The 24,650-nt window shown below is 37.5% G+C and overlaps 1 protein-coding gene across 3 annotated transcripts in view; it reads right to left on the reverse strand.

Moving 5' to 3' along the window:
* Positions 1–24,650, reverse strand: part of SEMA3C (semaphorin 3C) — a 152,137-nt gene that overhangs the window by 100,480 nt on the left and 27,007 nt on the right. The window contains exons 1-2 of one of the 3 annotated variants that reach the window (XM_068669917.1): positions 22,239–22,664; positions 19,020–19,160 (exon numbers count right to left, since the gene is read on the reverse strand). In XM_068669917.1, the coding sequence (XP_068526018.1) occupies positions 19,020–19,122 (103 nt within the window). In that variant the 5' untranslated portion in view covers positions 19,123–19,160; positions 22,239–22,664. Of the gene's footprint in view, positions 1–19,019; positions 19,161–21,659; positions 21,683–22,238; positions 22,665–24,650 lie in introns of those variants that run through there. The other 2 variants (XM_068669918.1, XM_068669916.1) reach the window with 2 other exon arrangements.

The following is a 24,650-nucleotide window of genomic DNA, read 5'->3' on the forward strand; positions in this document are numbered from 1 at the left end:
AGTCCTCAAATCACAGTTCATTAGTTACCACAGGTATCTATCACTCAGTTGAAATGTCCCTCCTTTATCCTAGCTAGCAAGGCTTGGAAAAGTAAGCAGCTAAAAGGATGGTTTGGTGAGAATTTTCTTGTTGCTACAGAAAGCTAATCCCATCTATCCAGACATTAAATGCATTCATTCTTGTTCTTTTCTGCTAAGCTACTAGTGCATTTACTATTGTACTTAGAATAGTCTAAGTACACATTCTTGTTCTCATTCTTGTTCTTATTTCTTGCTCTAAGGTAAACTTTATGGACATATTTTTGATTATTTAATGAGAGGTATGTGAGCTTCCACTGGGTGCTTAAGTGCATTAAAAAATCCATGGTATGTGGCTACCAGGCGTATAAAGTATATAAACCACACAGTGAACAGTGACTGTATTCCTACTCAATGGTTAAAGGCACAAAAGAACCATGGGAACCTTGCTTCAGCCTTTATTTCTGGCTTTAGTAAAACAAACCTTAATTCTTTATTTGTCAAATTGCTATCTGTTACAGTTTGAACTTTCCTTAAGCTTTACTCTCCTAATGAAGTTTAATCTGCCTCAGGTTTAAAGCAAAAGAACATTGTGTGTTCGTGTGTATACAGTGTGAATGTGGTTTTGCAGAAAAGGAAGTCTTCTGAATGTTAGGCGCTAAAATCAATGGAAAATGGAAGCCAGCCTATTGCCCTTGTTTTTCCAGCTGTCAAATTTTACTCTAATAAAGTAGATAGTATTTCTTTACAACCCCATTAGTTTTTCCTAAGCAAACTGACAATACCATTCACTGTTCTGTGGATGCCATCTCCATAATTTATGCTATTCTTCTGTGAGAAATACCCTGAACACTTGTGTGTAGAAAAAGGAACCTTTCAGCAATGTGTTCAGAGGCCCAAACATCTCTTCTACTTTATTTTACCTTTTCTGGGGGGAGTGGGATGGGGAGTGGGGCAGAGAACTAGATATAGAAGGGAATAACTGTGAATCAATGAATCAAATTGGAGGAGACAGTTAAGTGTGAAGAATTGTCAAGGCAATGCACATTTTAGCTTGGCAAAATAGTATGCAGTCTCTTAAAGAGCTTAGAAAAACAACAATAGATTTTATATAAAGAGAAAGACATTAAAGAGACCAGCACTACAAAATAACTTTATAATCATACTATTCAAAAGATAGCCAAAATGGAGTTGGAAAGGGTGCAGAAAATAGGAACTCCACTAGGTGAGATGATCTATGATTTCACATAGGATCTTCTGTTAAATTTGTACCTACAGAGCAGAACATCAGGTTTCTTATCCATGGGTCTATAAAGTGTGAACATTTATTCAACATGCCGCTGAAGAAATTCAATAGGTCTAGCTATTAACAGGAGTCAAAATCAAAGTAGGAAGAAAAACTTCAGAAAAAATTCTGCAGCTGTAGAATTCATATTCTAATTCATATTTGTAGAGGATACAGTCAACCCCTTCAGTACTTCTATGGTCCTCATTACTCAGGTATTTACAAGCTTCCGTCACTAATAATTTTATTGTTCCAACACCTTCATAAATAAGGAGGCAGCATAAGCACGAATGGCCACATATATACTAACAGTATTAAAAAGTGTATAAAAATTCTAGGTATCTAATGTTTCTTCTGAAATACTGAAGTATTGAGTTTCTTTTCTTTAAATATCTCTGTAGCTGAGTTTTCTTACTCTTTTTTATTTTGAAAAATTGTTATTTGATTTTGACTTTACGTAATTAAACCAGTAAGGCTGGAATTTGGCTTTTACTTTCTCCTTTGTACTAAAGATGCTGGAAGAAATGCTCTTACTATTAGTCCATTTCAGAAGAATCTTATTCTTACCATAATGGAAAAAAGGGCAGGTTTAATCAGTTAGGTATGAGACATATTTAATTGACTGCAGGAGAGACAGTAATGAATTATTGCTTCCCATCCACCCCCATATTCTTCCCACTCACTAACAAAAGCATTAGCACTGCTCTGCTGAAAGAGATAGTATTCTGCTTTTAATTTCACCCTGTCTTCTGAACTGTAGTGTAACATTCTCTCAATTAGGAAAATTAAATATTCTCAAACATGAAGATATTAACTAACTATGAGACAATACAATTACAGAGAAGTGCTGTTTTTTTAACCTTTGTCTGAACTTGTAAATTACTTATTTCTTTTTGTGGTAGCTGCTTGACATGCCTCATTGTAGTTACTGCCAGTTGTCATAAGATAGCAAAGCACACAAAAATCTTTAATTCTGCCTCCACCAGACAAACCTCAACAAAAACCCTGGGTGAAGTTGTGTGGGGTAGTGGCTAAATAGGAAAAGGAGAAAACAAACCTACAAACCAACTCTGTCTCTATAAATAATACATGGCAATTACTGGCATGGACAGTGAAGAAAGGACAGCAGGAAACGTGTACCCTTTCCGTCACTCCCAAGGGAACAGACAGGGCTGTTCTCAGATCTTCAAGTGCCACCCTGTTAATGCAGCCCCACTTCCACAGGCTTTGAAATCTCTGAACAGGATGAATGCTTCATGATGAAGTTGGGATGTAAGAAAAAAAAAATATATATGTATATATAGAAACTTGTTCTATTTAATTTATTTTCACTATGACTTTCACTAGAAAGTTCAATACTCTCTTACAATGAAAAAAGAAAAACACTGAAAAGCATTATGCATCACTGTGCTCATAACAACACACTTTCTGTTAGACTAGAGAGTGATTAATTGTAGTTGAAATACTGAAACCATTGGAAAATATGATCATGATCCAAAGCTTATTAACATCAGTGGACTTCAGAAGGATTTATAATTTGCTTTTTTGCTAAATTAAATGTCTTTTTAGTTGTTGTTTCCTTGTGTTTTGCCAAAACCCAATGGAAACATATAAGGCAGAGAAAGACTGCATCGGTTCACACTATATGCTGTGGATAAACCTCTGTGGGACATTTTAAAATTAAAATGCATCAGTTCAAAGTGTATGGAGACACAGACATGAATACTGTGTTTGTTTTTCACATTTTGTACCATAAGATTTTGTAACACAAAGTTCTGTAAGACAACCTTAGTTTCATTTGTGTGCAATATCCATAAAATTGAATTAAGAATGAAAGCTAGGAGAAGCAGCCTTTCTCTGTCTTTTCTCCTCAAGAATTTCCTTGGTTTTGACATTTTTGGCTTGCCTGTTTCTGGAGTCCTGTTGTATCAAGACTGCTGGGGTTGTACTGAAGCAGCAGTTTTCAGTTTTTGCAGCCCTGAATTAACTGTGAAAATAACAGTAACAATAATAGAAACTTTCTTAGACTTACTCTTGCACTCTGGATCACTATTACATGTCACTGTCTATCTATGACCACACCAGGGGACTGTGCCCTCTTTTCCATGCTGAATATTGATGCAGCGTAAATAGGTTAGAATTACTGTCTGGGTGGGATATGCATGTGGAAGCAAAAAGTCTTAATCCTATAAAACTGTTTACATTAATTATGGTCTACAAGTAGAGCAGCACTAAGACTGTTATTTCACCTACCTTTCTTTCAGTCTCTTTATTCATGTGCAGGAGACAAGGCAGAGAAGGTGCAGCAGCTGGGCAAACAGAGGTAGCATATTTTGCTATGAACTGTGACCCCTAGATCCCATTATCTGAGCATTATCTGAGGAAAAAATCAATTATTTTATCCAAGAGCAATCTTATTGGTACTTTGTATCAGTAAGGAAATCATCAAAGGATTTCCTTTTTCTAACAATTTTGAAAGAAAATTGTTTTGTATGTTCTTCAACATATCTTAATTGCTTCTTCTATATCATCAATATTTGTTAGATAGCAGATAACAGCTGCTGAGAGATTTAAATCACAGAGCTTTTGAAGGCTGATGGAAGCATCTAGCTAATATTTTCAAAAGGCTCTGGGATCTGAACAGATATCTTCAGGATTAAGGAAGATCAAATAAAAATTAATACCTCTTTTCAGAGACAATCCACCTGTCTTTTACGACACGGTGAACAAATCTGTTTGCACAAAGTAGAGTGTAAACTATTGAATTGAAATACTTTCTAGTTTATTATTCATATAAAACTTCTTTTGATCTTTTGTTTTTTTTTGATATTACCAAAATGATGTACTGCTGTGGGTACTCCAATGACAAGACTTAATGCCCAACATAATAAATTAATAGGGACTGGTAATGGATGCATAGGCTTTTCATATTTAATTGCTTATATGGATTGAGTATTGGGCAGGGATTGAAAAGTATACTCAGAAATTTACAAGAAAACTTCTGTAAAAATGGCTGGCAGGGAACTTCTTCATAATACCCAGTCTCAAGAAATACTCAGAAACTACCACAGGACTCAACACCTGCATATGTCCACACTCTCCAAAAAAAACCCTCAATAGTTGTCTAACTCACTAAAGCCAATTAAAGCCTCCTTTTTCTTCTCCAGCTGAACACTGTACAACTTAATAGTCACTAAATGCGTACACAGACATATATACGGTCCTGACTCTGATCCTACTCAATTTGAAAGTGGCTGAGTGAAGTATTATGATATGATGAAGTCACACTGTTGACATGATATGTGGAGATGCACATGGAAAGAAGTGAAGAGATGGTGAGCAGCTCTGGAAAGGAGCAGGTTAACATTTGAATGAAAGAATCATTTTCTAAGACTAAAATCAAATAAAAGAGTAAATAAAGTTTCTAGGGCACATAACATGCAAGGAGAATTGAGAGAACTGGGTTTGTTCAGATTTAACAAGTGAAGAAAAAGGCATCTTAATACCAGAAAAATGCTATCAAAGTGGGTAAGCACATGTTGTTCAAACAGGCTGTGGAATCTACAACCTTGAATTTATTCAAAACTGAAGTGGAAACATCTCAGAACATCCAGATCTAATCACACCTACTTTGAGAAGAAGGTTGGCCAGAGGCCCCTTTCAGCCCACATAATTCTGCGATTCTATGAAAGATATGGAAAATGTATTTTGTTGTTGTTGTTTAGTTTTGTTTTTGTTAAATAATTCTTAGTAAAAGACCATTACAGCTTTTCTGAGAAGCTAAGGCAAGTTTTCCTGAACAAGTCTGTACAACCTAACAATCGATACACTTTTTATAGCTTTTCAAATATTCAAAATAATTTGGCAGCATTCACATGACTGAAAAGAATAAGCTCAGAAACACATACCATATTACCGTATTTTTATGTGGATTCTGTGTGCGTGTCTGTATTTGTTAAATAACAGAGCTTAAGATCGTAAGCCATCGAAAAGAAAGAAAATAATTTTAAAAATTATTTAATTTAAAAATTAAGAATTATTTTCTTAATATTTTATTTAATCTTCTTAAAAATTAAATAATTTTTAAAAATATTTATTTAAAAATAAAATTGCTTAAGCAAATTTAGGATGATATGCACACAAAATGGGATGTGGCCAGGTAGTTTAGACTTTTTTTTTTTACTCTGGACTTCACAGTATTAGTATTATTTTTCCATACTTTTTGCTACATACCTCCACCATACATCAGGTAATATAAAACTTGCCCAGAAGTAGACACATTTACCTCCACAAACTGAATCTGCTTTATCTGCTACATGCAACATTATACACATGTACACATGCAAAGTCTGAGAATGAAGAGAGACCAGATGTCATGTTAAGACTGTTTCTGAGACCAAAGGTATGCTGTAAAATTTTGTCATAAATATTACTTATTTAATTTAGCATTAGTTTTAACTTGATATTAAAGGATTTCATTAAATTTCATCAAATTCTGTATCTGCAAATCTACTTACATTCTGCACATTCGTATGTAGTGATTTATTCATGAGCTCAATTTAACAAAAAGAAGGCAATCTTTTTTGTTGTTGTTAGTTTAAAAGGAAGAGCGACAAAACTGATGAGGGGCCTGGAGAACAAGTCCTACGAGGAGCAGCTGAGGGAGCTGGGTTTGTTCAGTCTGGAGAAGAGGAGGCTCAGGGGCAACCTTATTGCTCTTTTAAAGTACCTTAAAGGAGGCTGTAGAGAGGTGGGGGTTGGTCTATTCTCCCACATGCCTGGTGACAAGACAAGGGGGAACGGGCTAAAGTTGCACCAGGGGTGTTTTAGGTTGGATGTTAGGAAGAACTTCTTTACTGAGAGGGTTGTGAGTCATTGGAATGGGCTGCCCAAGGAAGTGGTGGAGTCACCATTCCTGGAGGTCTTTAAAAGATGTTTCGATGTTGAACTTAGTGATACGGTTTAGTGGAGGACTTAGTGTTAGGTCAGAGGTTGGACTCAATGATTTTGAGGTCTCTTCCAACCTAGAGAATTCTGTGATTCTGTGACAGCAAAGATTGCATTCAGAAAATACAAGCAGAATCATCTAACAGATTGCTTTCATATTATTTCATGCAATACAGCATATCTATGATTTCTACTATTCAATTCATACAACACACAAGCTTTCAGACTTGGAAAACCACACTTCAGGCACAATAATGTGCAGTAGACATAAAATAAACAAATAAATAAATAAATAAATAGTCATGGTGTTTCCATTGTGGGCACACAGGCTGCCAGGTCATTTGGGTCAGATTTCTGAACTTACTTAAGAAAGTTAACTTTCTTCTTCTGAATTTCTTGATAAGCTGTCCTGGGAAACACTGCCAAAGTTGATACAAATGTCTCACACCTGCTGAACAGTGATAAAATCTCAGAATCACAAAGCATGCAGATTAGAAAGGACATCTGAAGGTTATGTTGCCCAAACATTTTCTCAAAACAGGACTAACTACTGCAGTGAGATGCGGTTGCACAGGAACTCATCTAGCTGAATTTGGAATATCTGTAGAGTCCAGGCAGGCACCTGGAAATCCTCTTTCAATGTCTAACTACCCCATGGTTTTAAAAAATATATAAATATATAATAATAATATTTTATTATCTAATCAGAATTTATTTTTCTAAAACTTGTGACTTTTGTGCCTTGTCCTGTCACTGTGCACATCTGAGAAGTACCTGGCTCTGTCCTCTTGATAATACCCCATCAGATGGTTGAAGACAGCTTTGAAATGCCCCTTAGCCTTCTCTTCGCCAGGCTGAATATAGCTGCCTCAACCTCTCCTTGTCCATCACACGCACTAGCACCTGTAACAGATTAGTGCTCTCTCATTGGGCTTCTTACATGTTGTCAGTCTCTTTCATGCTGGGGACTGGAAAACACAACTGTCTCTTTCTATGATCTCTCCTCTCTGAAAATTAAAACAAACAAATTGGAATGACTGCAGAAAAAAATTAATATAAGAATGTAATTAATAGGTCAGAATGATGCTCTACTTCTGTGTAGAAAATAATATTTTGCCTTGTAACTGAGAATGGAGAGATACACATATGTACATTCTCCAGCACGGGAAGATCAGGTATCTCTAGGTAGCTGAAGTCATCTTCTAAGGAGCTGGAGACTTCTGCAGCAGACGTTATGGGTGGATGCTCTTGTACGACATGTGCTTAGGTGGAGTAAATTCATCGCAACTCCTGTGTTTGTGAGTAACCTCCATAAGGTCCCTAACCTCTTGGTGACAGCTACCTCAGCCTTTCATTCTCTATAGAGAAATAGTTGCTTTCTCAAACGAACGTTTTAAAGCAAAAGTATCCCCCAGTCTGCTCTTTCTCTCTCACCCATTTCCACATAGGAATCATACCTATCAGCCAAGAATTAGATCCACTTTGAACAAAACATACTTTCAGCTGCTCAGCAAACTGGTTGGGGCTATCACAGACACAGAGCAGTAAAAATAAGCAAAAGGAATGGTAAACAGTGAATGGCCACCTTGTTTATTCAGAGTGCTGAAGTTTGTTGATGTCACACACACTCTCAAGTTTAGTTGAACTTAGATGTTTTTTCTCATATGCACCCTGATTTCAAAAGGGAGTTTTCTCCTACTGGTTGGGGAAGCTTTCAACAGCCACAAGCAAGGTATAAAGAAAGAGAATAACCTTAAAGCAAAGGCTTACCACGCAGAGTCTGACTGAAAATAATTAAAATAAATAAATAAACACCTTGTCTGTTTGCCTTTTGGATAAGTACAGGTAGACATTTTTTCACTTCTATAAGGAAAAGATAAGTGAGAAACTGAGTATACAAATGAATCTATTACTGGAGAAAAATATTAGATGATAACTTATTTCCAACAGGTCACAGTTTTATATTTTGTTTTCTATAACTTTGTGGTCTGCAAGCTGAGCAACCACAGAGAAAAATCAGGTGAACATCTCTAAGTGTTGCTTTGGTGGCCTGGAGGGAATATATGTTGTAAGAAGGACAGACTGCCTCATAATCAGTATTCAGTGTCTGGCTCCAACACCAATACCGATTAAAAAACACTCAGTAGAAGCATGAATATAATAATTTTTAATGGAGGGGAATCTCATCACTGTACAGCAGTGCTGGAGTGCTCTTAAAAGAGAGAGTGCATTGGCAATGACACCCTGAGAATCTGGAATGAAATGTGTCTCCTTCCCCTGACCTCCCCCCCCCCCTATTTTTAAAAAAAAATACAACAAAAGAAGCAAATAGTAATTTAATTCAACATCTATATCTGTGGCACAGTCCACACAAATCCAACTTGAAAAAATAAATAAATTAATCTTTATTATTTAATTCTATCAGAAGACCCCCAAACACACCTAAGTAAATTACCACTCTAGCTATGAATCCTGCCTCAGTATTGATTCAGCTGGCACAACCTTCTTCTATAAAACTCTCTTCAGAGCCCCTGCATCAGGGTGGTCTGTTCTCTCCAGCTGCTGGGTAAAATGCTGAATTCCTGCGCTTGCCCCTCTCCCCCATCATCTGCTGTTATTGAAGTGGACACAGCAACAGCATTTTCTAGTTGCATACATACATACAATAACGTCAGACTTATGTCCTTTCCCTTCAATAGGCACCCGTGCTAGTGCTTCATAAACTCACTGGACACTGTCAGGATGTCAGGGTGGGAGGAAGAATTCATCTGCAAAGAAAGCGCATGGTGTCCAAGCAGAGATGCTCCCAAGAGAAAGAGCATGGTGTCCAAGCAGAGATGCTCCCAAGTGTTAGAGGAAAAGATGGGTCCAGATAAAAGCTCATTGTTTGTTGGACCTGCCTGGTGGGCCAAACCATGGTGACCAAATTTGTAAGTCTTATCTTTGTTTCATATCATTCACAAACCATGTCAGTGCAGACAGTGACATACCCTACCACACCTGAAAGTTTCAAACGACTTTTGCAATTTTATGCAGTTTTACCACTTCAGGAACAGCCTTTTTCATCTTCCTTTGTGAGCTTAAGAACACATTTGGAGACCTAAGCTCAGGAAATGGTAGAGAGGAGTCTGAAAAATATCCAGTGAAATAAAACTCACTGACATTTGATTCTTCTCCTACTGTGCTTATAAAAATTATGTTGGAAAAAGTCTCAAGTTTGCAAGTGGATATTTGCAAAGGAAAACAAGGTTGCTACAGGAGAAAAGAATGGCTGGCATCCTTCTCATTGTTACGGGAATTACTAATATTATAAAGATTATAAAATATTTAATCTGAAGTAATGGCTTTATAGGTATATTCCTTTTCATGTTTTATTGCTACGAATGCACAGCTTTATTTCCTTAACACAAAACACCTCATAAGGACTTCCCAAGTTCTTTTGTCTTTGCTATGAGTATCTGCTTTAGGGAAGAAAACAAAACAAAACAAAGGGATAGTGCTTTATTTTTAACAGTGGCAGAAAGTGGGATTTTAACAGAATAAACTTAAAATATTCCAGCTGTGTTCACATTGAATCCATCAAAAAGTTTAAGTTCAGAATCAGTAACACATGCCAACTAAATTCTTTTCAGGCCTCAAAAAGTACATTTTTGAAAAAATGCCAGGCCTCTCCCTGAAAATAACATCTTAATGGCTGATATTTAAAAAATGGAAAGTGCCATTCTAAAGATATAAGTGTTCACTTTTTTGTACACTAGTTTGATCTCTTGGTTTGTAAGAACACTCAACATATTAACACAGAGACTATCAACAAACTGCAATGGCAGGTATGCAAGCTGATTATTTCAAATGAAGAGGAATTTCTAAGAATTGTAGAAACCAAATGTGTTGTGAACTACCTTGTGCCACTGAAATGCACCAGAATAGTCAGTGCGTGACTGTCTGCCCCAAAGAAAACACCGTGTTTCATTCCAAAATGGCTGTGGTTCAGTAGAGTACAAGGAAACTCCAGTCTTGTTCTCTTCTGAGACCAACAGTTGTTTTCAAGGAGTTTTCGTATCAGCTTTAGGATCACAGCTTGTAAAATGTTTGAAATCAAAAATCAGAAAACACCATTGTGTGTACTGAGGTACATATATATACACTGCTTTGAATGCACATGCCTCTTTGCTTTAAAAACAAATCCCTTCAGGATTATGAGTACATCTATCCTTTCCCCCTTTGTTTTCTATTGCACTAATAATTTTTGTGTGCATATATACCGTGAAATTTATCTTCCACTGCTGTTCAAAACTTTACATTCTTGGTCTGCTACATGAGAAGGAAAGAAAACAAACCTCATCATTCCCATCCATTGAAGCGAAGGAGCAATCAGACACTTGCCTCACATATTTCCATTATCCCTGTAAATCTAATGCCGTAGCTCCTTCAAGCTGGGTGTCTGAGATGCATAGGCTGATTTACACAGATGTCAAAAGAGGGAAAATATTTGCCCAATTGAAGTGATTCTAAGCTGACATAAATTGATTTATTCTGCATAACTTGAAGCTTCTAAGAGTATTTGTGTTTTTCCTTAAGAAACGTAAAGGGAAATTGTATTATTAAGCAAAATAAAATATATATATGTGACTACAACAAATGATCAGAAAAGCAGGTGACAGAGAAAATCCATAAAAAGATATACTAGACCTCTTTGTTGTTTTCCCAGTCGGATTTGTAAAGTAATGATGTCACATAAAGGAACTATGAAATTGCAAAGGAAATACTAAAAAGGAGATGATAACAAATACTGCTGAAAGTTAGTTTTAATAAGTTTAATAGTTTTAATACATTTACAGTGTGACTCTAAATGAAAGTCCTTTTTCTTCATTGCAGTATGCCAGCCTGACCCTATTAATGGCTGAAAATGATGCCTTTATTTAAAAAACAAAACAAAACCTTTAAAAATGCCTTTGACTTTTTATTTTTTTAATAATTGTCAGAATACATTTTGATTTTCCATTAGGCAACTTGGCAACCCAGGATGAAGGAGATGTCTCCTCATCCAAATGCTAGAAGATAATTTTTGTGAAGCAATCATTTATCCCAGAGCAATATGCAAGATTAAGGAGACAGTTCAAAGGTCTGGTTATTCATTCCAAAATATTTCTACATATTGCAATTCATGAAATCATATTTGCACTTGAAATTTGTACTAAAACTAAAAGCTTCTCATAAAGATAGGGTGTGTTTTTATACGAAGTATCTACTTACAGCCCACAAATAATTATAATAAAAATATCTCCATCCTTCCTCAAGCTAACCGAGCTCATTAAAAATGCTGTATCATGCTCCAGAAAAGCAAAGAAGTGTTATATCCTTAGATGGTGGTTCTATTTTGGAGAGAATTAAGAGATCAGCCCTGAAGGATTCTCACAGACAAACTCTTAGCTTACAGTGATTTGAGGGCTTGTTGTTGTTAAGCACTGGTGAAATTTCTTTTCTGAGATTTTTCTATTAAGTTGGTTGGGTGAAGGAGAGGTGTGAGACAGAAAAATATTTGTTTCAGATAACAATGAAATACCATGGATTACAGTTTCTTGTGGACAAGATACATGATGATAGAAGGAAACTTTTCTTTTTTTTCCAAAATGTCATCTCTTTTTTGCATTACTGTCTTGGAATATATAATTATTTTAAGGTCTTTAGTTAAAAATATTTATACTGTATCTCTGAAAATAACTTAAACATAAACTGGGGTATAACTTGTGGTAATGGGGAAACCTTTGTAACACACACTTTTGTGTGTATAGCTGATTTGCTGAGTGAGAGCAGTAGTTAGGAATATCCAATATACTATCTGCTGTTCAAATGGAGAGGAAATGACCTCCACCAACCTTACCCACACAAGCCGCAAGGTACTTTCCTCAACAAGAAAAAAAAAGAAAAAAAGCCTTATATTCATATGGACAAGGAGAAAAATTTATTTCTCTGAAGGGCACGATGGTCCTACCTCAAGACAAAGGGTGGTTTCATGGTAGAGACAAAGCTATTACTCTGTATCTTCCTTCTGCTGTGGTACTAGAGTCGTAGGTCTAGGATACCATTAAGCAGGATTTTACTTCCAGGAAGAAGCCACATCACTGGCAGATAAAATTCTGATGCAAGTGTAAAATGTTTATTCAAACAAACTCTAACTGTACCAAGTCTGAACTGAATAAGGATGGAGGTATGAAGGGAACAGAGGAATAACAGAGAGGTGTAAGCCCTCCATCAATCACTGTCTCCTATTTCATTTACTGGAAATGCACGCTTCAAAGTAAGAGACAAGATCTGACATCTCACTGATTCATGCAAGTAATGGAAAACTGTTTGCTCCTCAGATGCATCCTGAGACCCCCAAAAAATTGGAAGAAGGAAAAACAGATATCCTTCTTTTAAATTGCTGCCTGACGCAACCACAGCAGTCTGAATGTAAGATGAGATGTCACACTGTGAATCAGAAAATTTTGCCCTTATCAAAGCCCTCTCCCCTGAGAAAGAGTGCCTAGGCTTTTTATTAAGGAGTGTTATTGAGAACACTGAAACAGCAGCACCAAAAGGAACAAAATACACCTGTTGAAGAAACAGTCAGTTCAACTGACAGAATAAGGTCTTGGTCTATGTATTTATTCATGACAGGATCTCAGTCAATGCACTTCAATAAAACAAGTAAATATTGTGAGTCACATCAGTAATTATATCTCATACACAAAAAGGCTTGTGCAGCACCACATATAGAAGTGTACTGTGAACTCATCCAGTATGGAAATGGCTCACAGAGGAGTTATTGTTACTGATACACTGATAATTCTGAAAAATATAGGGTATTAGAAATGTCTGACACTTTTCTCATTGCATTTTTTTAAACATAAAAGGACTGATGTCTGGTATAATAATCACAATATAATTGTCTATGTAGGAACTTCAGGAAACACAAGGAAGGCTTGTAACAAGAGAGCAGTGTAACTGGCCAAGATAAGCTGATTTCTTCTGCGACAATTGAGACAGCATAAGATATGTTGAATCTGTAAAAGTGTTCTAAGATAAAGTTTGATTTTTCCACACTAAAAATCAAAGACATGGTTCATATAGGGGTCAAACTGACTGAGTTGGGGAACAGAAAGAGACCAAAGGAAGTAAGTAATTTCTTAGACAATATATCTACTTTCTAGCATGAAAGTCTTCTCAATCTTTGTGAAATTTGGATAACTATTTCATCCAACAACAGGGTTACATTCATAAATTTTTGTCCTAAATTTGGGGCCTGATAATTAACCACCTTGAAGACTATTTATTTATTCATTTTCTCGTGTACTGACTTCAGAGAACCTACAATCAAATGGACCAAATGTTGCCTGTGACTTCAGCTTTATCATATGGTAGTTTTCATAACTGAAGTCACAGTACATACAATTTAACTTTGGATACAGAAAAAATACAATAAATTATCTTTTCACACTCTTTCAATAGCGACATAGAAGCAAAGTCAATGATACTGCCACTGGAAAAGAGTTTGTGTGAAAATAAACAGGCTCAATATCGTTTAACAGTAGTATCTCTACCCATGAAACTCTAGAAAGAACACTGAGCTTTTTAGATTGTGCTTCCTTTAATCTCTTAGAAAATATTTTGTTACATTTAACTCATAGCTTATTCAAGAAATTCAATTTATATAAGAGTAAGATTTATTGCATTATGTCTTTATCTGTTAATTTTTAACAACAAAAATAAAGGCAAAACAAGAAAAAAACACTGTATACAGAGAAGACAAAAATCTAAAAACTACCCCCAGACTGTAATTTGTATATTAGGTGTTTGTCTTTAATAACAACCAAAGATTTAGTTATCTAAATGTAACTCCAAATGTAACAATATTTCTTATCTTTAGTAGTGAAATTGATAATTTATTTGTAGTTGACAGTAGTAAACAATGAGTTAACTTCTTAGATCTCCACAGTGAGACAACTGAGGGAAAGAAATTTCACATGGTTATTGCTCAGAGCTTTATAAATCAGCATCATTTAAGGTCCATGAAGCTGTGAAAGCCACAAGTCAGTCACTTTTGAGAAAAAGTGACCCACGATTTGCTAAATATTAAGCCTACAAGAGATTTCTGGAATAGTTCTGCATTAAAAATAGATAAATAAATACAATGTTTCAATGTTTCCCTCCCCGCCCCCCCCTCCCCCAATCTCGAATACTCCTTTACTGCAACTTCATTTTGAAAGTAGTTTTCATTGCATGGACACCACCATGGATTCAATGAACTATTTGAGCATAAACCATTGCCTACTAGATTGTCGTCAGCACAATGTCTCCCAAATAATAAATGAACTTCTTATTAACTGTGGTAACATTAACATTACAATGAGGAATTGTTTAAAAACAAGTTGTACTGCTGTTGCTCAAGAGCTCAAAGAAAATGGTTCTTAGTTCCTTTATTTCTCCTTTAGGGTAACCACAGGGGTTGCATTAAATCTTTTAAAATATGTTGACAGTTGAATGTGTGCTGCTGTTGCTCTGGTGACATTTTATGCTATTTAATTGTCATTAATGAAGCTGACTGATACTTTCTTAAAAGTGCTTTACGTGTTCTAGTAATTTTATGACAAAAAGAGAAACAAAACAGTCTGCAAATTAGCCTTGATCCTCTTCTCATATGGAATTTTCACTGGAGACAATGGGAGAATCTGCATGGGAAATATCTGCTTGGCCAGACATTTTTAGGCAGGAACGCATGAAATGTTCCTGGCAAATTGTGAAATTAACACTTGTTTGCATGTTTCCATATAAATTCAAAATTCAAAGAAGATGTGTTAGTACATATTTTCAAAAATAAGAACTGAAACTTCTTTAACCAATTCAGAACCTGGTATTAAAATAGCTTGGCTCAGCTCATTTTAGGATTGTATTAAAACCCAAAATGTAAATGGAAAATTGAAAGTTTGACACTATCCTGTAGTCTCATAACTCCTCTTATTATGATAATACTCCCACTGGCTTTGAAAAAGGCTTTGCCCCTATAGAGACTGAAAGATACAGCTCCCAATTATCTGTTCAGGAACATGCAGTAACAAGGAGGAATGCATGCAGTCTGAGAAAGAACAGGCACTGTGCTTAATAGTTCATAAACAGATAAGGTAAGTCTTATGCTATGAGGCAAAAATAAATTATGGGTCTTTAAATTATGATGGGTGATTTAAGTAGATTAAGGAAGATCTATTAAAGGTCAAGGAGCCAGAAGAGGTAAGAGGAAGGGGAATGGTGTAGGGAGATGCGTTAAGTCCTTCTTCCATCCCAGGTTACTCAGCTCCCACATTCTCAGTGGTAATCACGGTAGACAATCTGCTATTCCCCATCTGCTGCATGACAGACTTCACATCTTTATTTTAGAATCAGGAAAAGCTAGAGCCACCTTTCTTCAACTGCAGCAGCTCTTCAAGTGCAGATGTTATGCAAAGTTGACAACCTTAGCCATTACACTTACACAAGACAATTAAATTATGATAAATCACTCCAAGCGAATTGAGAACCCCCTCACCACATTCACTATAGGCCTGATGTTGTTTATAACTAAGTATACCTGTGCAAAGCAAGCAGATCACCTCCAGGCTGACCTTTTTCTTTTATGAATGGCTATGCAAGGTGGAAACCAAACAAAAATCAGGCCTAGGAGCTCTGTGTGAAATGGGAATTGTCAAGACACTCAGGGTGCAGACAGCAGTAAGTTCCACACTCACATCAGATGCACATTTAACTACCTCAGCTAAGTCATGAACTACATTTTAATTAGTCAAGAGGCCAGGCTTTTAATTTCAAAAATAGAAATTAGGGTAGCAGTCCTTCACCCATTGAAGTTAATTGCAAAATGCCTATTATCAGGCTCTTGAGGTATTACACAGGCTTACTTTTTAATTACATTTGATTCTTAATGAAGTAGATGGCAAAGAGAAAAGCAGCCCATGATTCAAACAACTCACATTTTTATCTTTACTGATGAACAACAGAATAGGTCAAGATACTTGCTGGATTTTCCCATGAGAAATGCCGTGATGTGAATAAGCTCAATTGACTTGATCCTGAAGGAGCAGGTTAGCTTTGAAAAGCATCACTCATTTTCTCTTCCTGTACACATTCCACCCCCAAAACTTAGACAATGTAATTACAGATACTAAGCCAAATCCAATTCAGAACTTGAAAAATATCATGTAAGTATCCTAAGCTTAAATGACTTGTCTTTATTGTCTAATGTCATTTAAAACATAAAGAGTCCTAATTATAGTTTTATTTTCAAATGATGCACTTTAAGAGTGACAATTCTCTAACTGACAACTTCTCAGGACACGAAGACAGCAAATTACTTGATATTTCTACATGATTTAAAAACAACAAACTATGAAACAGCTTATGCAGATAGAGTATGTTATCATACTTGTCAAGAGAACAATACAAAGTTTCACCGTTTTCCTCTTATTTCAGTACCCATGTAAATAAGTGAAGATTTATAGAACAAAAGTTAGTTTTATTGGCAGGACCATTATCTTGCTACACACAACAACCTGCAAACTCTTCTCACATAATGAAGACTGTTTCTTACCATCTGGATTAAAAATAAACTTACTGTTTTTACATCGTATGAAAAGTTCAGCCCTGTATTTCAAACATTACTAGAAATATTATAAAATGCATATTTAGTTTTACTTTTACACCTTTGAAAGACCCATTAAAATCAAATATTTTATATATACACATATACACTTTTGAAAAGGCTGAATGTTGAGAAATATTAAGGAAATTAAAATGTCCTTTTAAAGATAACATCACACATAATAGGTAGCACTTACTTTCCACTAACTTTTACTGAAAAAGAGGCTCTCAGTTTTACCTAAGCAAGCCATTACTTTATTTATAAAGGAAATGGTACAGAACAAACAACTCCTATATCCTGGCAAGATCAAGCTGTAATTGATTAAGCTCATTGTGACACAGAAATGTCATAGTTCCTTGCAAAGGAAGGGGAAATAAACTCCTTTTAAAGAACGACAGAGAAACTAAGGCTTCAATTGACACATTTTTTTTTCCCTCCACTAAATCCCTAAGCTTTTTTTTTTTTCCCCTCCCTTCCTATGGGTGGCCCTATGTTTCAGACTCACAGGATGACCACTGTGACAAACCAAAGAATGAAAGACAACTCTCTTGAGTCCAAGTTAAAACCACTTGCCCTTATTACAATTCTCTCCCGTTAACAATGTTGAATACTGTAAAACCTGAGCTCTTCCTACCTCATGCTCATATAGTAGGTCAGGGGAAACCTAAGTTACAGTCAAGGCCTCTGGGAACACAATGTGCAAATCTGAAACAGCCTGTGTTGTGTAACTGTGGCACACATGCAAGTGTAATACACAACCATGGCAAAATTTACTTCTATGTTGAGTTGTGTAGAATCAGTACCATCTATGTTATATCAGCATTACTTACACAAGGAAAAGAAATTTTCATGCACTTCTTCATTTGGCAGCTACCACTTGGAACACAATTTTTGTCATTGCTTTTACTGGAACTATGCCATTTTGTACCAGAACTCATAAGTTTAGGGCCCTAAACTGTACAATATACAATACCTTGCAGTTGTTCAGTCTGCTCTTTGATATTTTCAGAAGATCTAACTTGGCAGTCTTCCTTCTGAATGTCTCTCAGACTCAAGAGTACAAAGTTATAGTCATTGCTGTGAATAGCAGTTTGAGTTACATCCTAGCTATAGTTATTCTTAAAAATGACACTTTAAAGATTGATCAGACCATGCAGACTATCCCCATGGCAGGACATGGCAGTGTCAAGAAAACCTTGCACTCAAACCATACAAACCATCCTAACACAGACATTATTGATACAGGGTGCAGGAAGCCTTCATGCCTCACAGACAATCCCAGAAAAATGAGAGGGTTGAAGAAAGTAAATGCCCTTGTATTTAGTGACAGATGCTCAAATTTAAAAGAATTTAAGGTAAGCCCAAAGAAGGGGCTTCTCACATGTTCCCAAGTGGTGGTTAAACATGATGACTAAAATACTACATTTAAGATGGGGATTAAAACTGGAAGAATAAGCTACCTTGCTATTAAAGTAATGTTGAAGTAATTGGATTAATACAGTATTGCTCATCACTTCAGAAGTAAATTGTTTTCAAGAGAAAGGTACATTATTTTGATTGCTTGTTTACAGTACGCAGGCATCAGCGATTATAAAATGCTAAGTACACCTGACCCATTGTATGAAACACACAAGGACTGCTATTTTGCCAAAGGACTACTGTATCTTCCCATATTGTAAAACCTTCAAGCACCCTGATTTTCAAAGTATAAAGTTCTCAGCTGGTTACCAAGTAAAAGCAACTAGACTTACCAATAACTTTCACTACATGACATGTACTTCACATGCTATTATCTTTCAAATGAAAAAAAAAATCAAGAATAAGAAATAAAACCTTTTTGTTGCTATTAAGTCATAATAATTTTCTAAATGAAGAGAAGGGATTATTACTTATGTACCCATAACTATACTAGGAATGAACTTCAGGTGATAATCAAATTTAAACAGGTACCTCAGCAACATAAACCAAAAAAAAAAAAAAACAAACCAAAAAACAGTTGTGAACACAAAATAGAAATTTCTACTCAGTTACTGAATGGAAGGCAGAGACGAAAGTGTTCAGTCATAACATTTGCTTAAGAATGCTTATCTTCTGTCTTACCATTGAATGATAAAAACACCCTTGCTTGAGGCTGGGAAGATCCTTTTACACTGTTAAAATAAATAAATATCCCAATCACCAGGTGCAGTGCAAGAAACGCCATCTCTTCAGATTTGCAGCTTAATATCCAAGAAATGAAACCTGAAAGAAAGAGATAACATTACTGTTACACAGTTTGGTGGAGGAAAAACAACAGAACAATCTGTGCTAGAAAGCTCTTCCATCTGAAGCCATAATATATGACAATGTGAAGGAGACACAGCACTTCTGTTTTTTTTCTTTATAGATCTGAAAATGGTTTTCTCTAGCTGTGTTCCATGATGGAAAAAGAGCTCTCTGCCTGTTAGTATAAACCTACAGAGCCTTAGTTTTGGCTACAGAAGACTACGACATGAAATTCAGTTTATTTGAATAAGGACAATTCCACCTGCTGGAAAAATAATTATACCAAATGTCAAAGCAGAGCAAAGCAAGGACAGGAGATAAAGTTTCATGAATAAAAAGCTGGCTGATATTTTTAGACCTCTCTCCTTAGTTTACATCATACTTGATCTCCCCACCTCCCTTTTTTTTTTTTTTAAACATTTGAAATCAGCAGTGCTTGGAAATGAGCTTTGAGTTTTTGTAAGTTGAGTGCTCTAACAGCCAACTACATCCTCTTTTAAGATGAAACCCTGAATATGCGTGTCACTAATTTCAAAAACATTGAAATCAAAAGTATTTCAACATGCTTGAAACTATTAATTACATTTGCTTTTGGGGATAGCTACTTACAGTGTGCTTACCTACTCTCTTAGACTTCTACAGAGCACTGCAGTTACCCTGCATTGGACAGTGTGTAAACTATTGAGAAGACTGAGCTCTTGAGAGAGCCAGAAGACACAACAAAATAAATCTGCATCATTTCTTAGGTCAGGAAGACTCGCAGTGGACTTGAGCTCTCTGAAGTCAGGGTCACTTTTCTATCAATGCCAGTGGACTTTGGACCAGACCCATAAAATCCAGCAGACATTAGAAGCTGAATACTGCGTATCTTTGATGTTCCTCAACTGCATCTCTCCAAAAACTGAAGTCTAGATTTCATTTTACCTATGAGAACAGCTTTGGTCTTAATGGTATCAGTGGTGTTCTTCAGTTCAGCTGCTGAAGTGAAAATAAAACACAGTCTCATTTCAGCCACATTCTTCTTCCCTGCTTATATATAATACATATATTTTCCATTTTGACATCAACAGCCTTTGTACTAGACACCACTTATTGGTTGATCAGGTGGAATATTGGATCTATGGTAAATGACACCACTTTGAAGGACACAGTTCCTAAGGCCAGAAGATAGCATTAAAAATAGTGTTTATGTATTATACAAAATGTATATTTTTTTCATGAAGAGTTCTCTTGCCTGTGTAATCAGTTTACACTTCTTTACCTCAGATCTGCTCTAGCACTGCAGTCCCTCCAGTGGAAGACAGTATTTCTACATCCTTGTTCATTTGGTCCCTCAGATTCACACCTGCCCTAAAAGAACTGGCTGCAACCACCCCATCATGGCAGGAACCAGCTGTTAGACAGGGATGACTTTAGGTCAGCACCAATTTGGGTTGTATCCACTTCAGTGACTAAGAGGTAAAAGCTCCATATCTCATTACTAGGTCCGTCACTTCCCTATCCACTCAGTGTAAATCATTTTTAAAGGCTTCTCTCCGCATTAGACTTTCATACTAAGTTGGGAGTGGGATGGAGAGCATGCAAGACAGCACACAGCTCTGTAGCACAAGCAGTAAACTACCCTGCCCAGTGTGCTCTGGGGTACTGCGAAGTGCATGCAGATCAAGTAATGCTACCACCCTGCTAATTGACAAAAACACCGGTGTCAGAGATTTTCCAGATACAGATCTGGTCTACAGAAGAAACATATCCATTCTGGCCCAGTTTAAAACTAGAAGTAAGGGTCTGTTAACTAATAAAATTATAGTTGAAGAGTTTTTGCCAAGAATAATTTTTAAACAAGCTGCGTGAACTTCAATATTAATACTGCTTTGTGGGCTTTAAATTCAAAACCTTGAGACTAGCCCATGGGATATCCTTTAACTTAACCCTCTTCTAAGAAAGAAGTGCCATTAAATCCTGATAAGATTGCTTTGTCAGGCCAAAACAAATAGCCAATCATACTGAACATGTGATTTAACAGATGCAATGGGATTAGTACTTTACAGTAGTAGCACTATGCTTTCTTTGCAATAGAGATGAAAAGCCAGAGGAGCAAGCATGTGGCTTTCTCTCTCCACTTAAATGACACTGTAAGAAATAATAATTAAAACAACAGAAAAGAACCAAAAAAAAAATAAAATAAAATCAACCCTTTCAGCACTCTTTCCCTCCCACTCTCATGCCTCCTGCCAATTCTAGTGCAATCAGCTACAGGAGTGAAACATTGCTACATTTCATTGCTCAAATTGCATATTTTCACCATTAACACAGAAGTGACAGGCAAATGTAAGATTCAAATTGTAAGCTATATGGTTCCTATCCAGCTGTTAGACACATAAATAATACATGCATACGGTGCCACAAAGGTATCACAGGGTGTCTGACATGTGAGTTACCTAATGGAAATAAGTTTAATTTCAGAGATTTACGTACCTGGTAACTGAACACAAACTCATTGGAGTTTTGAATCTCTGGGCTTATATCCCAGTTCTGAATTTATCTCAGTAAGTCATGATACTATATTCAGCATGTCCTGTGCACATGATCTGTACTGACAACCCACAGACCTAAAATCTTTTTCAAGTCCTCTTAAAGAATTTTTTTGGACAGACAAAAAAGCAATGTCTAATTCCATTTCTGCTCTTACACCCTATACTAGCTGTAAACAAGGTGGCAAACCACTACTGAATTAAAGTGCTGAAGTTTTCCTGCCACAGAGGTCACTTCCAGCATGCTGCATTGCTTTGGAAAGTATCATACAGCTTTGCTGTGAAGCGCTGTGCAGGTGTCATCTGCTCCAGGCTCAGTCCTACCCTCAAATCCTGTAAATAAAATTGTTCAGCAGAAGAAAATAAAGAAAGAAAGAAGTGAAAGAAAAGAAAACCCCAAAACCCAGACTATGCTAATCTAGAAAATATTGCTTTAACTATCTGTGAACAATAGGAAAATTCAGTCATCAAACACATTTCACATCTATCACAGCAGAGAAAGAGAACTTTCAATTATGCTTACCCAGCTATTGGAGGAACCAGTAATACAGCTTCCTATCTGCTTTTTATCAGTTTACGGACTCTTCTGCTGTTACCAGAACGTTTTAATTCCAAACTTGGCTCATTGGGGGGCGGGAGGGGGAGGGATAAAATAATAATAATAGTTAAAAAAAAAAAAAAGGAAAGGAAAGGAAAACTCTTTCGTCGTGGTGGTTGCAAAGGTACTCCTGGTTCCTTTGTAAAACAGTCCTTCCAGCTGGACTCCTTAAGGCACCGGGAGCGCTTCTCCCCTGCGCTCAATTAAGCACCTAGGAGTGAATGGAAAGTAGCCGGGCGCTGAGGGTGAAGCCTTTGGTTTCCAGTTACCGGCGCTGCCCTGCCCTCGCCGCTGCCGCGCTAGCGAGGCGAGGCACGGCGGCCTCCGGTGCATCATTAGCTGAGCAAATAGGGGCTGGAGCTCATAAATAACGCCGAGGCCACACCCCGCCGGGCTCCGCGGCCGCCGGCCCGGCCCGCCCCAGGCACCGCGGGGCCGCCGGTTCCACTCAGCTGCGCGGAGCGCCCGCGGGCGCGCAGGCTGTTTGCGCGGCGTTTCGTTCCTCCTGGGGCGGGGGGGTTCATAATGCAGTAAGAGGGTTTGGGGGAAGGGGATCTAAAGGGGAGACAGCGGCAGGTTGCTCTCCAAGCTTCACCCGCGCTGCTAGCGCGGGCGCGGAGGGAAAGTTGCGGCCAAAGTTGCCGGCCCGGGGCTCACGGCAGCGCCGCGGATGCCGGTGCGAGATCCCGGCCGGGGCCGGAGGCCAGGAGCCTGGAGGAGAGGGGACGGCGAGGACCTAGAGGGGAGCGGGGCACCGGAGGGGAGCGGCCCCGAGGGGAGCCGGGCCTCGAGCTGGGAGCCGGCCGGGGCGGGGGGGTGCCGGGGGAGCTTTCGGGGGAGGCCGGTAGATGTCACTGTGATGAGAGGGAAAGAGGAAGGGTTGTGGTGAAGGAGGAAAGCCGGTCGTATCCAGCCCCGGACACAGGGATTTCTTTCTTTTACGTGTTTTTTTTTTTTTTTTTTTTTTTTTTTTTTTTTTTTTTTTCCTGAATTATTCCCCTTATTTGAAACCTAAAAGAAAGCTAGCGAAGAAAGCAGCATTATATCAATAGTAAGATTTGTAGCTTAGTCTCCTGACTGCTCCAGGAGTTTTTTCCATACGCTTTTTGACTCTTTTTTTGTAGTTCAGGAGGCCTGGAACAGCATTTGTTCAAGCTCAGCTTTGACTGAGTTACTGAGCTATTAGTTGTTCAAAAGGTTTTCATTGTTTCTTTGTTTTTCATGAGATTAGTGCTCTCATGGCAGTCAGACAGCTTTGAAAAATTTTACCCAAAATGGTGAATTTCATCTTGAAAATGTAAAGTGCATCACAGCCCTATTAAAGCCACTAGGATGTTCCAAACAATGTTATTTGGGTTCTGGGCCATTTGGTAGACAAGGCCTGTGGAAAGGTTTTCCTAAGTTGTTTTCTGAGTATGTTCTGTTCTGGTTTGACCTGCTGAATGAGTACTTCTGAATCAAGATTTCCACTCTTGCAGGGAAAGATGGTCTGTGAGACAGCCAAGGGTTGCATAGCCGGGTACTGTTGCAGCACTCCTTCAGAGGAGCACATCTCTCAGTACTTATGCAGCCATGTCCCACAGGCAGAAGTACATTAACACGTAAACAAGTACCCACAATGAATCAGTGCACACGCTCAAGTTACAGTTTTGTTTCCAGCTATTACATGCTCTGGCCATACTAACCAAAGCAATCAATAACACTAATGCATTGTAGCCTGGGAGCTGGGAGTAGCCCTTACTGAACAGATTTTGTCCATACATGTGGATGTCCTTATGGCTGGTCTACAGGCCAGTTTGCAAAAGTTCACCTGCAAGAATTATGATCACATGTATTTCAAAGACAGTTTCTTACCCAGGCCTCAGTGTCAGCATAGCAAAGTAAATGTTTTCTTCAAGCAAGAAATTACTGCATTATAAGACACCTATAATCCCAGAGAACACAAAAGTAAGGGGTGAAGTGCTTCTCTGAAGCAAAGCATCATGTTTTCATCTGATGCCAAAAAAGAAGTCCAGAATTTTGAAAAGCTTTACTCACTTCAGATCATAGCTTTAAGACAGACTAATTGCTGCCACCAGATGAACTGAACACTCCAGATCATGAGTCCTTACTGATGCTGTTCCAGTTCTGCTCAACACAAATAAACTATGCAGAAATGCATGAACATTTACTGTCATAGCAGTTAAACTAAGCCATCAGAGAGCTTGTTCATTCAATGGCCAGGCAGTGTGACTGTGAACATGATGCTGCTCATCCTCGAAATGTGGTTATGTCCAAATGCCACAGAGTCTGACAGCAGCACCCTGGCAAGAGGAGAAGTCACTTGTTTGCTTCGGA

This window comes from Anas acuta, chromosome 1 (genome assembly GCF_963932015.1).
Source record: "Anas acuta chromosome 1, bAnaAcu1.1, whole genome shotgun sequence".
NCBI lineage: Eukaryota > Metazoa > Chordata > Aves > Anseriformes > Anatidae > Anas > Anas acuta.